The sequence below is a fragment of the Nannospalax galili genome, unplaced genomic scaffold (assembly GCF_000622305.1).
Source record: "Nannospalax galili isolate Female #2095 unplaced genomic scaffold, S.galili_v1.0 scaffold470, whole genome shotgun sequence".
In the NCBI taxonomy this organism is placed as follows: domain Eukaryota; kingdom Metazoa; phylum Chordata; class Mammalia; order Rodentia; family Spalacidae; genus Nannospalax; species Nannospalax galili.
The window spans coordinates 266,625-283,545 of record NW_008327352.1 but is presented as its reverse complement, the minus strand read 5'-3'; the positions used below and the strand labels follow the sequence as shown (position 1 = coordinate 283,545).

Genomic DNA, 16,921 nt, shown 5'->3' with positions numbered 1-16,921 from the left:
TTGGTGGTGTTTGGTGGGAATATATCATTTTGGTTTTTCATATTATTTTTCTGCTGTGGTTTTAGCATGTGGATTTCTTTTGTTACTTGTGATTCTGGTATGAAACTCAAGCTTTTCTTTTTTGCTTTGAAGTCTGATTCTGTAATCTGTTTGTATCATTGATGTACCTTGGTTGTGTTCTGATGGTGTATGAAAAGCTTGTTGGTCTAGGCTTCAGGTTCTCTCTTTTGATTTTATATTGGAAGGACCAGATGTTTCCAGTCAGGCCACTGAGAAGTTCTCCAGGAGGGTAAAGCGGTCCTAGCTAGGTGGGAGCCCTTCAGAGGCCTCAGATAAATAGTGCCAAGGTCCAAGGAGAGGACACTGGAGATATATGTGCGATTCCCTATTATTCAAAAGTAAAGCATTAGCTCTGGACTGCAGCTGGTGCCAAAGAAAGGAATGGGCATGGCACGATTTGGGAAGCTCACCCCATCAGATGCTCCCAGGCACTCTCCAAAGGTCTGGGCCCTTACTAGCCACCAGGGAAGCCTCATGTATGGGTATTTAGAGTCTCCATTGTATAGTCTCCTCCTCTTAGCTTCCCTGCCCAAACCACCACCACCACTATCACCAATAAGGTGTTCAAAGCTATAATAAAATTGTAGGTGTCTACTCATAGAAGAAGAATAAGCATGCTGCTCTAGCAAAGGTCCTAAATTCTAGTCAGAAATTTTCTTGAACAGGAAATTCTGTGACAGTGGACCCCAAAACCAACTGGAAAAGACATTACTCTGAAAATTTCCTGATATTTCTGAGAGACACCAAATCTAAATGATCCTTATAGATGAATATTGAATTTTGATTCATTCTGTTTTCACTCAACAGCTTCTTCACCTGATAAAGACACTACCATTACTTTCATTAAAACCTTTCATTTTATGGAATTCATATGAGAGAAAAAACCAACTGACAGGAGGAATCAAGGAGGATGGAAAGTTTAAAGCACTCTGAGTTATAAATCAAAAGGAATCAGTTTTAGCCTAATGTATAATAGATACCTGTCATATTTTGTTAATAGATGAAATAAAAATTATAGTCAAAAATGTAATGTATAAAGCAAATGTATAAACAAATGTATGAGAGCAAAATATTTCAGGACCAAGATACCACACAAGATGAATACCAACTTGATGAATTTAATTTCATTAATTATTATTGAACAGGAATTGTACTATATTTCTTCTCAACAGCAATTACAAAGTAAAACTAAATACAGCAATAATTATACAGTCAACAGTAGTCACCACACCCCAAAAGTAATCCTCAGACTATCTATATTCTCATCAATTAGGATTTGTTAGAAATACAACTCCATTGGGTCATCCTAAAACACTGACAATCATTGTGAATTTAACTAAGTTTCTACCCTTGGAGTGGTTCATAGACTGAGTAAAGTGCATGAATCATATCATTACTCACTCTAATTCACTCTTAATAATCTCATCACCACACCAGGAATTAGTTTAGAAAGGAGTATAGGTCCCAGTACATTAAGAAAAACTCAGCAATAGCAATAAATTCAGGAAGTTACATGCATGGCGTTATCCATTAGTTTTGGGGTAGTCTGCCTCTAAGAAAATGTGTATTTATCTTATTTGCTTTTTTTATATCATAACACCATCAGTTACCTGTCCCAAATACTATATCTAGACTCTTTGGACAGATTCTACTTATATGGAAACAGTACAATAAATTAAGCTAAAAAAATCCAAGTGGTATTTAAAATTCTGTCCAAACCAGGCAAGACCAATGCCATTTTCATGCAAAAACTTAATAACCTTTAGACATTATGGCATGAAGAATTCATGGTAGAGTGGCTACTACTTGACTCACAGTGTATTGTTCTCTGAATCATTTCAGAAGGCCAAGTTCAAAGCTGTAATAAACTACCAAGAAAATAGCTGTTTTGGAGACTTACCATATGCCACAACTGGTGAAAATTCAGAGAATAAGTGACTATGAGATTCCAATCCCCAAATGATACATCTACAATGCAACCCCTACACCCAAGATTCAGAAACATCTCAGAAGAGGAGACAAAAAGATTGCAAGAGCTGAAGGACCAGGATGTCTGCTGCTAAATAGTATATTCTTGACATGATAGGAAAGCTGTACACATGAAATCCCAACAATAACGTTCTTTAAACAAGACCTGCATTATGGAAACACTAGTTGACATGTCAGTGTATATGGAGTAAATTTTGCAAGGTCCCATCTCTATATGGATAACTATTGGCAGTCAAAGGCTGCTGAGGGAGGGAGAATCAGTTTTCTCTAAAGATGAGGTCCTTGATGGCTTATCTAATCCCAAGTTATTAGACCCAAGCACATTTACAAACAAGCACCACTAAATAGACTCAGTGGAATATATATGCAAACGTATATATGAATATGTAATAAAAATAATCAAAGAAGACCTCACAAAATTGACAAAGAGTAGGAGAGACATGAGAAGAGTTGGAGGGGGGTGAGAAAGGAGTGGAAATGTTGTAAATATAGTACTCATGAAATTCTCAAAATACACTTTATAAAAAAGCAGAAGTTGGAGCTGGAGAGATGGCTCAGCAGTTAAGAACACTCTTCTTGCAGAAGACCCAGGTTTGAATGCCAGCACCCACATGGCAGTTAACAACTGTCCATAACTCCAGTTCTACAGTATCCAACAGCCTTTTCTGTCCTTTACTGGCATTTCACAACACAGGTGCACATGCAGGCAATACATGCATACACATAAAATAAAAATAATCATTTTTTTTGAAAAAAGCAGAAGTTTAGATGAGTTTCCTCAAGGCTTCCTTCATGTCTCTGTTCCTCAGGCTGTAGATAAATGGGTTCAACATTGGAGGAACCACAGTATACATCAGTGATGCTACAGAAGTCTTCCAGTATGACTTGGTAACTGCAGAACTAATATACACCCCAAATGCTGTCCCATAGAACAAAGAAACAACTGAAAGATGACTCCCACAAGTGGAGAAAGCTTTGTACCTACCTCCGGCTGATTTTCTTCTCAGAATGGAAGACATAATTTTAAAGTAAGAAAAAATAATCCCCAGTAGAGGCACACCACCCAATGTGCTAGTCACCACATATACCAGGATATTATTGATGAGGGTATCAGAACAGGCAAGCTTAATGACCTGATCAAGTTCACAGAAAAAGTGGGGAATTTCAAAATCTGTGCAAAAAGATAGTCTCAAAATCATTAAACCATGCAGAAGAGCATCCATAATGCTAATGCACAGGGAGACTAAGACCATCAGAAGACAGAAGTGGGGCTTCATGATGATTGTGTAGTGAAGGGGATTGCAGATAGCTACATACCGGTCGTAAGCCATTGCAGCAAGAAGAAAATTTTCCATTCCAGCAAAAAGCAGGACAAAACTGAGCTGAATAAGACAGCCTGTGAAACTGATGGCTTTGCTCTGTCTCTGAAGGTTTCCTAGTATCTTGGGGACAGTGACAGTGCTGAAACAGATGTCAGTGAAGGACAGATTGGAGAGGAAGAGGTACATGGGCGTGTGGAGGTGGGAGTCAGTGCTGATGGCTAGGATGATGAGCAGGTTTCCAAGCACGGTGACTAGATATGTGAACAGGAACAGTCCAAAGAGGACAGGCTCAAGTTCTGGATCCTCTGAGAATCCCAAGAGAAAGAATACTATTGTGTTTGTTTGGTTTTCTAATTCTGTAAGTTTTTGGAGTCTGATGGGAAAAATACAAGTGTTATTCAAAAAGCAAATATGCAACCTGTCTCCCTCTTCCTCTCCAGCCCCTTTCCCTTTTCTTCTCCATCTACCTCTCTTTTTCTCACTCCCTACCTTTCCTCTTCCTCGCCTTTCCTTCTACTGGTTTTATTTCTCTTCCATTTTATTAAATTATTCATTGTCCAAATTTTATTCAGCAACAGACACTTATCAGCTCACATTACAGAATCAAATAAGAATAAACTAGAAAATTATGCATGTTTTTCTACTAGAAACACTCAAATCCTCAAACCAGATGTATAAAAACCTTAAATCTATGTAAAATATAGCATTAATTGATATTTTAATTTTAGCATGAGTTCTGGCTTCCAGTGTCTGGTTCATAAAAAGAAATTAATTTTCAGTTCTTAGACATCTCCATCTTTTTAGAGGTTTATTTTTAATTATTTATATGTGTTTTGTCTGTGTATGTACACCAGTGTGCAGATGCCTGTGGAATCCCTGGGAGTTTGATTTCCTGGAACTGGAATTATAAGTGATTGTGAGCCACCTGATTTAGGTGCTGGGAAATGAGTTTAGGACCTCTAAAAGAGCAGCAGGTGCTTCTAACCACTCACCCATCTCTTCAGCCTCTCCACTATAAAATCTTAAAATATTCTTGCAAGGATGAGAATGAGAAAACAAAATAAAAATCCTTTATAATACACTCATTAGTTTATCTACTGTAATTTGTTTATGCCATAGACATGATCAGACTATATCGCAAAAAACACTATACAAGCAAAATAATGGTTGTGGAAAATAGGAGAGATTAAAGATTAACAATCTTTAGAACAATAACATCCAATTTCATGAAAGAATAATGTAGTAAAATTACCAGAGTATATTGCATATAGAGGGAAGCAGGAAAAGTATATAATTCAATAAATAATGGCATTAATATTTTCTCATGTATATATCATAATATTCAATAATAAAGAAAATCATGGCTGCTGTAACAATATAAATAGTAGTTCTAAACCCATAAGTAATTTAATAGGAACCTATAGCATTCTAGTTTCTTAAAACATCATAGGTAGCAGAAATATAATCTTATAATTATTTCAAGTATTTAAAAAGAATGTTGAAAGTCATAAAATGATCATCACTAAAAATTAAATTAAAATATATTAACAAATAAACATTAAGTGTTATTAAAGTGATACACATTTACTTCCCCAATGAATGTGTGAATTATTTATTGTTCCTCCTCACAGAAATGCAGAAACTGATATTCATTATTCTCCTAAGGTTTTAACTCATTTAATATTTTTATCTGTAAGTGATCTATTGATTTTCTTTTTTAAAATTTATTATTAGGCTGGAGAGATGGCTCAGTGGTTAAGAGCACTGACTGCTCTTGCAGAGTACCTGGGTTCGATTCCTAGCACCCACATGGTGGCTACGAACCATCTTTAACTCCAGTTCCAGGGGAATCTGAATCCCTTTTCTGACCTCTGCAGCATTGCACGACATGAGTGCACTCACATACATGCAGGCAATACACTCATACACATAAAATAAAAATAATAAATAAAATATTTAAAATTTATTGTTATCCATGGTTATTCTTTACTGGGTTTTTTTTTTAGTACTGTAAATTACATCTTGGTCTTGGTGCATTAACACCATTAATATTAGGTCGATTTATCTCAATGCTTGGTGACAAAATAAAGCAAAATTTCTTCAATGCTAGTACATTTTATAGTGGTACGTACATATATGCACAAAGATAACTGTTAATTTCATATAATGAGTTAAAATAACATATAAAAATAGTTATAGTGTAGACTAAATTTACTTATGTATAGTGTGAGAGAATGGAATGGAAAATAAAGGGTTTATAAAATTAATGAATTTGATGTCTTATAAGAAGTGATCTGGTAGAAAAAGTATTAGTGTCATACATATGCATGTGTTTGTTTTATCATTATTCAGAGTTATTCTGTCTGTTAAGGGTTAAATATTTATAAAATATAGATAAAAAGTTATACTACTGTGTGTTCTTATATTTTTCCTTTTCCTTGATCTCTCTCTCTCTCTCTCAAAATAATTACAAGAGAGAGCAGTGTCAGCCAAAGAGTTTCTCTAAAATGGAGTGTTTGGTGTCAGAAACTGAAAAAAAATAATAAAGCACTCATTGTATAACTGTGCCTTTGCCAAATAAATTAAAATTTATATAATGTTAGAAGGTTCTTCATAACAGCAAGAGTATAGTATACTCAACACCATTGAGTATGAGATTTAGATTGAGTATAAGAAGTTACCAGAATTAAAGCTCCTCAAATATTAGTGTATAAGTAGAGGTGACATGAGAAGATGATTGAGAATTATGCATATACCTAACAAGTTACTTGGCTTTTTATCTCCTCATGTCCTTATCCCAAAAACTCCCAAAAGGAATTGATAGAAAAAGTCCTGTCTCTAGTGATGAATATAACCAAAAGAGATTTAAGATTACCTGGAGTTCATGACTGAAGAATGATATTTAGTTCTCTGAGAATGTGAAGGTGAAATGTAGAAGCGCTGTTCTGAGGAAAATAGAGATCCAGAAAAGCACAATGCCCCAGTGCAGTAATGATAGGCCCTGAGAAAAGGGTCGGGAGTGCTTTCTTCTACCTATTCAAGACTAATAAAATGAGGGTCACCAGGAGACTATGTGCCATATCTATGACCCTTGGGGTTTAATATCCAAAGTTCCTCATTAGTCAGACACTTCCATTCCCGTGTGATTACAGGGCAGCAAAAACATTTAAGGACAAGGCTGAAAGGTGGAAACAACTGCTTTGGTGAATTCTCCCCACACAAAGACCAAGTATATTCATTCTTCCTCCTATTTATTTTTTAAAAAATATTTTATTGAGCATTTGTAATTTCATACAACAGTTCTTAATCAAATTTAGATGTCCTCTACTATCCAAGCCTCTCCTGTCCCCCCGCAGGACCTCATGTATTCTGCTTCTACTTATTTTTGACTCACATCCAATTCAGTTACTTTGCAAACATCAACACATTTTCCTTCTCTAATTGAATTTTAGTCTGTATTAGTTATACCTCTTTATACCTATTTTTAACTGAATTTTTTGCAAATGTCATGCAATACAGCTTGTTTAGACTTCCTTCACAAGGAAATAAGAGTTTTCCAGGTGGCTGGAAAGTTGTTCATATGAACTTACAGCAATGGTGGCAGCATGGACAAAACAATGCAAGCCCAACCCAGGCTAAAATCTAGCACAGAAATGGGGACATGGATAAGAAGCCCCAGTCTTAGCTGAGGAACTCTTGGCAACTGAATACTACTGGTAGAGGGAAAGTTGGTTTTCCTTAAGGGCGTAATTCTAAATAGGTTGACTAGGCTCCACTGTATCAGTCATATTTTATTAACAATCTAAGAAATATGGAAATTATAATTAGGATTTTAGTCATGTTACAGTGAAGTCTTTGATATGTTATTTTTCTTCAGTGTGAGAGATAAGGATCTAATTTAATTCTTCTAGATGTAAATGTCCAGTCTTCCTGCACTGTCTGTTGAATAAGTTGTCATTTTCTAATATATTTTTGAGACCATTGTCAGAAATTCACTTTACCTATATGGCTTCATTTAATAAGGTCTCAACTGTGCTCCATATGTTTGCTTTTCATTCCGGTATTATGCTCTTTGTCAATATGACTTTACACTCTAATTTGAGGTCATGTGTTATGATACGTCCAGTAGTATTCTTTCTGCATAGAACACTTGATTGTTCTGTGTCTTTGTTTTAATATGAATTTTGAGATTGTTTAATTTTCAGTTTAGTCCTGTCTTACTTGATTCACCACATAAATAGCTAATTATTTTATTGCTGAGTACCATTCCATTATTTGAATGTTCCATAATATTCTTGCTAATTCACCTCTTGATAGGTGGATTTTTTAAGAATTCAGTTATAGCTAGTAAACCTACTATGAATATTTAAGTATGTATATTTTATGAAATCGTGGTTTCCTTTTCTAGGGTAAATATAAAGAATGAAAAATTATTACCTTGATATAAGAATAACTGATAAAAAAAACTGCCAGTGTACCTTCAAAACGATTGCCCCCTTTAGTATTCCTAACACCATCATATGAAAATTCCAGTTTCTCCATATTTGTGTTGATGTTCACCATGACATTTTAATGTATGTATATAAGGCACTGTTGTCATTTTAAAAAATTTATCCTTCTGTTTTTCAAACTTATCACCCATCCTTACTAAAAGTACACATAGTTAAGGTTAAATTTTAATCTGCATTTTCCTAATAACTAATGAGATTGAGCATCTTCTCATGTGCTTATTCACTTTAAGTATACCTTCTGTTAAGTCTCCAAATATTACCATTTTTTATATTTTATGTATTATTTTTATTTTATGTGTTTGTGTATTGCCTGCATGTATGTGAGTGCACACGTGTCGTGCAAAGTTGTGGAGGTCAGAAGAGGGCTTTGGATTCCCCTGAAACTGGAATTAAAGAGGGTTTGTAGCCTCCATGTGGGTGCTTGGAATCAAACCCAGGTCCTCTGCAAGAGCAGTCAGTGCTCTTAACCACTGAGCCATCCTTCCAGCCCCTTTTTACCATTTTTAATTAATTTATTTATACATGTTTATACAGGAAAGCATTTTAAATCTTTTGTAACTTTTAATAAATGTTGAGAATTATCATCTTCAAGTTTATCAACAACATGAAAAATTGTCACAGTTGGGGCTGAAGAGATGGCTCAGTGATTAAGAGCAGTGGCTACTCTACCAGAGAACCCAGGTTTGATTCCAAGCACCCACATGGTAGCTAACAACCATCCATAACTAATTTCAAGGGAACCAGTTCTGTCTTCTGCCCTCCAGCAGGCACTGCACAACACAGGTGCACCTACTTACATACAGGCAATACACTCATACACATAAAATAAAAATAGTAAATAAGTTACTTTTTAAAAACTGTCTTGGTTTAAAGTTAGAACATAGTTTATAAACATGCATATAGCCTGGCATGGTGGCACACACCTTTAGCCCCAGAAGTTGGGAGGCAGAGGCAGGTGGGTCTCTGTGCAGTTGGGGCCTTCCTAATCTACATAATGAGTTCCAGGTCAGCTATGGATACAGAGAGACCATGTTTCAGAAAACCAGAAAACAAAAAGAAATACCCACATTATAAGTAATTTATAGGAAGAAGTTGAAAGAAAATTCTTAAAAGGTGCTATGTGTTAAAGGTAGAGAAATTTAATAGGGACCATTTAGGGAATCCTTCCATGCTTTTTAGTATACCCTTTTTTACTTTATTTAATGTGTTCACTCTCCAAAGGAATTATAGCAGAAAACCAAAACAATGTTTGAAATATTGATAATAAGGAGGCCAAATCTAGTTAAAGAATGAGAGCAGCAGCAACAACAAAACTTAAAAAGAAAAATCTAAGTTATTTTAATTTATGAAGTATCTAAAGACAAATCTCAATTTGATCAATGTAACTCTAAGGTAGGCAAAGAGTTAACGACTGGAAAATCTCTACAAGAACTTTTGGAGTTCAGGTAGCTGATTTAGAGTCACTTTCTAGCTTCTGTTTATTGTACTGGCACACAAAAACAAGCAATTTGAACTCTATTACCAACAATGACCTCTTTGTGATGAAGAAAGTGAAGTAACAAAAATCAATAGATGATAGATGATAGATAGAGGATAAATAGATAGGTAGATAAGTAAATAATGTAACTGATATACAGAGACACAAAAACTTCTCAATAAAATACTTGATTGAGTCAGCATGGGTCTTGTGCATGTTCTCACAAGACCCATGCTGACTCAATCAGACAAAAACTCAGCATAGAACTGAGGAAATGAACAGAAGACCCCAACCTTGGCCAAGGAACTATTGGCAATGAGTTACTGAAGGATAAGGGAGAGTTAATCTTCCTTAAAGAGGTGGCTCTAGATAGGCTGACTAGACTCCAATGGATGAACTTGTACCAAGGGACATCTAGATATAAATGCTTGACCAGATAGGACTTAACATATATGGTAAAAATTCATGAAATCCTGTGGGGAGAATATGAGAGCATATGGATGGGGAAGAGGGTCTAAATCTGATTAAGATCTATAATATGAAATGCACAAAAACTCAGTAAAAATATACAAAAACTTAATTTAAAAAGAAAATACTTGAAAACCACAATCAAGAACACATCAATATGATTATCCACTATAGTGAAGTTGGCTTCATTTCAGAAATGTGGGAATGGTTCAACATATGCAAATAAATGACTATAACTTATCACATAAATGACCTCAAGTTCAGAAACCAGCCCAATAGAGACAGAAAAGACCTCTGATAAAAACCATACATCCTGTCATGATAAGAACCATATCAAGATTGGGAATACAAGGAATGTAATGTAATAAAAGTTTATGTATGAAAAATACACAGTCAAAATCATACTAAATGGAAAAATGTGAAAAATTTCCACTAAAATCAGAAATAAGGGTTGCTTCATTCTTCATCCTTATTCTATATGGTACTTGAGATGTTACTGAGAGAAATTGGACAAAATAAGGATAAAAGAGATATAAATAGGAAAGGAACAAGTCAAAGAATCCTTATTTGAGGATGAAATAATTCTATACATTAAAGACCCTAAAAAGTCACTCAGATTGAATCTTTCTTTTTTGAGGTTACATAATTCATAATGATGATTTCAAGCTCAATCCATTTACCCACAAATTTACTGACTTTATTTTCTTTCCATCTAAAGAATAACCTATTATGTATATGTACCATATTTTCACTAACAATTTATCACTTTATGAACAATTATCCTCTTTCTATGTATCACCTATTTTGAAGAGTGAAGCAATGAATATTAATAAGCAAGAGTCTCTGTATTAGGATATAGAGTATTTTGGGAAGGAGATCTGGTTTGATAATCCCCCCTCTCCCCCCCAGCATTGCTCAGGATTACTTTGGCTATCTGGGATCTTTTGTGTTTCCAAAGGAACTTTAAGGTTTTTTTTCTAATTATGTGAAGAGTCTTATTGGGATTTTTCTTTTTTGGGGGGGGTGGGAGTTTTAAGATTCACTCCAAACACATATAATAATCTTCACTGACATTGTTGATTACTCCTGGACAGATGTCCTCAGTTAGTAAAAGAAAATTCCAGATGCAAATGATCCAAAAGGGGGAATGTCACCTACCCCAAGGCCACAGGCAGACAAATGGGATCTAAGTCTCAGGGTGAGACTAGGAGGCAGAAGTATGAAAGGCAGGTGGTGTCTGTCAGATACCAGGTCCCTGGTAGGGAGTTGGTTCAGAACACTGGGAGACCGTGAGTTGGTGCTGCAGGCTTGCTGAGGGGATAGCTTAATTTATGTCTTTTGGAAGAAACTCATGCCTACCTCAGCCCTTGTCACCAAAGTTTCAGACTTGACAGATAATCTGTATCTGTGCTCCATGGTGGCAGTGATGTTCACATCTGTGTGGGATAGGGTCGTATTGGATATTACAGCCTGTCACAAAGAGATCATCCAGTTCGACCTGATGTCTCCAGAGGTCTATATAGATGACACAGTCCAGGCAGATATTTATTAAAACACCGACATTGTCAGTGCACCCACAGGCCACACTCTTGTATCTCAGGTCCACAGTGGTTACCTGGCCCTGGAGGCTCTGCAACAGGAAGATGCGGTTATTTCCTGAGATGATCCATTCCTTCAAGGAGTGCTGCAGTGCCAACCCTCCGTATCAGTTGGCTGCTCATGAATGATGCCTTCCTCCTTCCACTCTCACACCGCCACCATCTATTCAGGATTTTTCTTGAAACTGCATTGAATCTATAAATTGTTTTTTTTTGTAGGATGATCATTTTCACAATATTACTTCTACCAATCCATAAGCATGGGAGGTATTTCCATCTCATTGTGTATTTCTCATTTCTTTTTCAAAGTTTTAAAGTTTTTATTGATTACATCTTTAATGTCTTTGCTTAGGCTTATTACTCTCTCTCTCTATATATATATTATATATATATAGTCTATTCTTTTAAAATATTTTTATTGAGTTGTGCATTTTACATAATAAACTTTAATCAAATTTAGGCCCTCTTCCCTAATCCATGTTCCCCATAGGCTGGCTCAATGGATTTCATGCATTCTGTCATTTATGTGAAGGCCTATCCAGTCAAGCATGTGTGCTCAGATGTCTCTCCTTGCAAATTCACCCACTGGAGTCAGGTCAGCCTATCTAGAGTCCCTCTCTTAAAAAAGATCTACTCTCTCTCACCCAGCAGTAATAAGTTGCCCATAGTTCCTCAGCTAGAGTTGGGCTTGAGGCCCATTTCCCCAGTTCTATGCTGGGTTTTTATCTGATTGAGTCAGTATGGCTCTTGTGCATGTCTTTCATCATTGTTGCAAATTTATACGAACAAGTTCCTAGAGCCTGAAAGCCTCCGTTTCCTTATGTTTATGTACCAACCCTGGATTTTACAATCTTTCTATCCTCTCTTCTGCAATGATCCCTGAGCCATGAGGGGGTGAGGTTTACTATAGAAGTCCTATCCAGGGACACACACTCTGCAGTCTCTTGTTATCTAAAACTTGGCTAGCTGTGGCCTTCTGTGTGCAACACACTCTGTTGTGTGAGGAAGCTTCACTGGTGAGAGTTGAGGAATGTAGTAGTATTTTCTCTAACCCTGTTCCACCATGTTCCATGAGTCTTAAGTGTCGAGGTTCCACTATAGATATGTCACTTAGGACTGGGTATTCTAAATGGGAGTATTTACATGAACTCTATGGTTATTTGTTACTGATACATAGAAAGGCTACTAATTTTTGTTGATTGATTTTGTGATCTGATACTTTGCTGAAAGTGTTGATCATTTCTAGTTTTCTGGTGGAATTTTTGGGATACCTTTTGTAAAATATCATATCATCTTCAAATAAAGAAAATTTGACCTTTTCCAACTAGTATCCCTTTAATTTCCTTCTCTCCTATTGCTCTAGCAAGAGTTTCAAGCACTATAATGAAAAGGAGTGGAGACAGTGGACAGCCTTGTCTAGTTCTCTTTTAAGTATTTGTTTATTATTTTTATTTTATGTTGTCTCCCAATTGGCTAGTTCCTCCAGCTGGTGGGGCCCTGCCACTGAGCTCAGACTACTGAGGTGTGGCTGGGAGCCATCGTGGGACTGAAGTTGTGAGTCAGGAGGAATACAATTGGCTGGTATGGAGAGAGAGATGGCCAACTGCCTCACGCACATGGATGCTAGGGGGCATTGACCAACCTGGGACTAGACTGCGAGCCCAACATGTGTGACCAAAAGTTAATGGAGACTATGGTCGGGGCTGGCTCTAAGCCTCTGTACAAGAGTGCTTGTCTCTGTGTATGTTCCCCAATTTACCCCTCCCTACCAGAGGGTATAAACCATAATAAACTCACATAAAAATATATTATATGGTGTGTCTGATCACGGAGGAGACCTGGAGGGAATTCAGGCAACATGTGTGTATGAGTTTATTGCCTGCATGTATGTAAGAGCACCCTTGTTGTGCAATATGCATGGAGCTCAGAGGATGGCTTCGAATCCCTTGGAACTGGAGCTACAAATGGTTATTATCTGCCATGTGAGTGCTGAGGATTGACCTCAGGTCCTCTGCAAGAGCAGCCAGTGCTTTAAACACTGAGCAATCTCTCCAACCCTATTGTCTGGTTCTTGATATTAATTGGAATGTGTTAAATTTTTCTCCATTAAAGACATGGCACACATGCACTTATGTACATCCATGCAATATACTTATACACATAAAACAAAAATAATAAAATATGTAAGAAAAAATTTTCTCCTTATGTATATTAATCTTTCGCTAGTTCTCTGGAATAAAGTCAATTTGATCTTTTTTATGTGTGTCTTGTTTTGTTTGTGAGTATTTAATGAGAATTCTTGCATTTATAATCAATATGGATATGGGCCTATAGTTTTCTTTATTGTGTCTTTACCTGGTTTGGGTACTAGAGAAATTCTGCTTCATATAAGAAGATTGGGAGTGCTCCCTTTGTTTCTATCCTTTAGCATAATTCAAGTAATATTGGTTGTAGATCTTCTTTGAATGTTTGGTAATATTCTGCTATAAATCAGTCTGCACGTGGACAGTTTCTGGTTCCTTATTTGTATGGATCTTTTTAAAACTGATGAGTTTTTCTTGGATTAACATTGGCAGATCCATTGAATCTAGAGAATAGTCCACATATTCATATTTTCAAATTTAATTGAGTACGGTTTTTAAAGTGTTCTATTATAATGTTGTAGATCTTTTGTTATCTGTTGTTTCTCCTGTGGGCTCTGATTTTGTTGAATTGGATTTGGTCTTTCTTCTGGTTAACTATACTAAAGGTCTATCTATCTTGTTCATCTTTTCAAAGAACCAGTTCTTAGTTTCTTTGATTCTGTGTATTATTTTTTTGTTTCTATTCCTTTGTTTTCTGCTCTGATTTTTAATATTTTTTTCCCATCACATAATGCTCTCCAAAGCTATGAGTGCTACCCTTCAGGAAAAGTGGCTTCCAGGGCATTTTCAGCTCTATTGCTCCAAATCCTGTGTCAGAAACATGTCCTGTCTTCAGCAGTAGGGTCTTACTTTCAATATTAGGAGGAAATCACAGGCTTTGGCTATACACCTGGACTCATATAGATATACTGTATGTGTAATTTTTCAGTAGATTTTGGACTAATATGATTCCCTATGGTTTTTATATTAGCTAGGTTTTTATATTAGATATTATTTATCTCACTTCTTTCGCTGTCTAACCTTCCCTCCATGCCCTCCCCAGTTAAAGTATGCCCATTTCTATTTTGATAAGACCTGTCTCTTATGGTCCCCCCTCTCTTGCATGCTTTCTCTTTTACCCCTATAGTTCCTTGTATAATGCTCTTTCACCCTCTCCCATTTAAATACCCCCATTTTACCCTTAGTAACACCTGTCTCCTACTGTTTTTCTCTTTCAAATTACTTTTTCCCTTTACCTCCCTGGTTACTTGTATTTTCCAAACTCCTGCAGTTCAGTCAGTATCTATACTTACATGTAAAGATTTGGTGCTAGGATCCACAAATGAGGGAGAACATGCATTGTTTGTTTTTTTGAGTCTGTGTTACTTCATTTGGTAAAACAGTTTCTAGTTCCATCCATTTACCTGAAAATTTCATGATTTCATCTTTCTTTACTGGTGAGTAGAACTCTATTGTGTTAATGTACCATATTTTCATTATCCACTCCTCAGCTGAGAGGCACAAACATGTCAGTTGAGCAGCGATAAACATGGGTGTGTAAGTATCTCTGCAGTAGGATGATTCCTTTATATATATCAAGGAGTATAACCAGATCATAGGGGAGGTTCAGTTTTTATTTTTTGAGAGTTCTCCACACTGATTTCCATATGGCCTGCATGAGTTTGCTATCCCACCAGCAGTGATTGAGCATTGCCTTTTTCCAACATCCTCTCCAGGTTTGGTATCATTGTTCTCTTGATCATAGTCAGTCTGACTCGGGTAAGCTGAAATATTAAAGTGGTTTTAATTTACATTTTCCTAATTACTATAGCTGTTGAACACTTAAGATGTTTCTTCTCCATCTTTATTCCTTCTTTTAAGAACTCTGTTCAAAACCATAGCCCATCTTTTAATTGTGTCATTTGTTTTCTTGATTATTTGATTTTGAGTTTTAAATGTTCTGTATGTTAATCCTCTGTCAGATGTGTTGCTAGCGAAGATTTTCTCCCATTATTTGGGTTTTCTCTTCATGTCTTTGGTTGTTTCTTTTACTGTACAGAAGCTTTTTAGTTCATTGACGTCCCACTTGTTGACTGGTTCCAGGAACTCTTACTTCTTTCTTGATTTCTTCATTGGCCTATTCATCATACATGAATGTACTGTTTAATCTCCAAGTTTCTGTAGTTACTAAAGCTTCTTCTTTTCATTGATTAGATTTTACTTCAATTATGTAGGAAACCAGGATGCCAGGCCCAGGGTGAGGTGAGCCTAAAACTTATAGGTCCAGGCTGCATTCTCTGCTAAAGGGAGGGACACTGAACACAGTGTCTCTCATAATCCCTGCCTAGCAGAACACTGCTAGACTGGCAGGAGGAAGAAGCCTGGTCATAAAAGGGTAGGCTCCCTGCTCTGTGGGAAAGCATTTGGTCAACAACCCTTAGCTCATCTCCTTGTCCTGAACAAATAACTCAGCTATCCCTGGCTAAGAGATTAGGCCAGGTTAAAGGTTTACTCCTGAGCTAAAAGCTAAAAGTTCACCATGGTTTTAGCTATAAGAAAGAAAACATTGTGGCTGATAAATTACTGGATGGGCATTGATAACCTTGAGTAAAAGTTTAAGAATCCTTCTGGTGCCAACTAACAGACTAAATATCCTGTTTCTTTGTACCCTAAGTCTTTGTATGTGACTGCCATATTCCACGTGACTGCTAGTTCCTTGGGATGTATAAAAACCATCTGAATTTTAAAATAAATAATCCTGTTGGGAAGACACAGGTCCCAGAGTTTATGACTCTGTCGCCAATCAGACCCTCTGCCCCCAAACCAGTAGGTACCCCACTAAGCAAAGCAAACATGAGTCCCGACACAATTACATTTTGGTAAAATGCATCTCTAAGTTACTTGTTGACAGTGAAGAGATTTTAATTAAAGGAGGAATATTCTACACAATGAAAGGAATTTCTTCACATTCTCATCTCTCTGATCATAGATGGTGAAGTTTGGGTAGGTAGCTTAACAATATAGCTGTATAAGACATTAATATTTAATATTAGTGTTAATAGTGAGAATAATTATTAGAAATCATTAACAAGAGGAATTGGGGAATACTTGTATTTTAATTCAAGGAGTAGTTCTAGAAGGCACCTTGCACCCAAGGACTGTGTATTTCACTACTTCCCTGTCAGAAGATTCCAATCATGAACTAGCCAAATGGCAAAGACATCTAGGAGATAGCTGTTAAGCTAATTTAAATGCCACCTTTTTATTGAAATTTTGCAATTTTCACATAATAGTTTCATAGCATTTAGATCTGCTCCCTTATTCACAGCATGTCTTCATATCCCCCATCCAATTAAATGAACTATTGAATATA

The 16,921-nt window shown here is 36.3% G+C and overlaps 2 protein-coding genes across 2 annotated transcripts in view; both read right to left on the bottom strand.

Annotated features, from left to right (window-relative positions):
* Positions 1 to 2,813: 2,813 nt before the first annotated feature.
* LOC103730032 (olfactory receptor 7G3-like) lies at positions 2,814 to 7,934 on the bottom strand. The gene is made up of 3 exons (XM_008828208.1): positions 7,850 to 7,934; positions 6,247 to 6,316; positions 2,814 to 3,744 (listed from the first exon to the last, which is right to left on the bottom strand). Exons 1-3 carry the CDS (start codon positions 7,932 to 7,934, stop codon positions 2,814 to 2,816), a joined length of 1,086 nt encoding a protein of 361 aa, XP_008826430.1.
* A 3,217-nt stretch (positions 7,935 to 11,151) lies between these two features.
* The window catches only part of LOC115069428 (U7 snRNA-associated Sm-like protein LSm10), a 22,395-nt gene continuing 16,625 nt past the window's right edge, over positions 11,152 to 16,921 (bottom strand). The window contains 1 exon segment of the mRNA XM_029561056.1: positions 11,152 to 11,525. Within this exon segment, the coding sequence (XP_029416916.1) occupies positions 11,152 to 11,525 (374 nt within the window).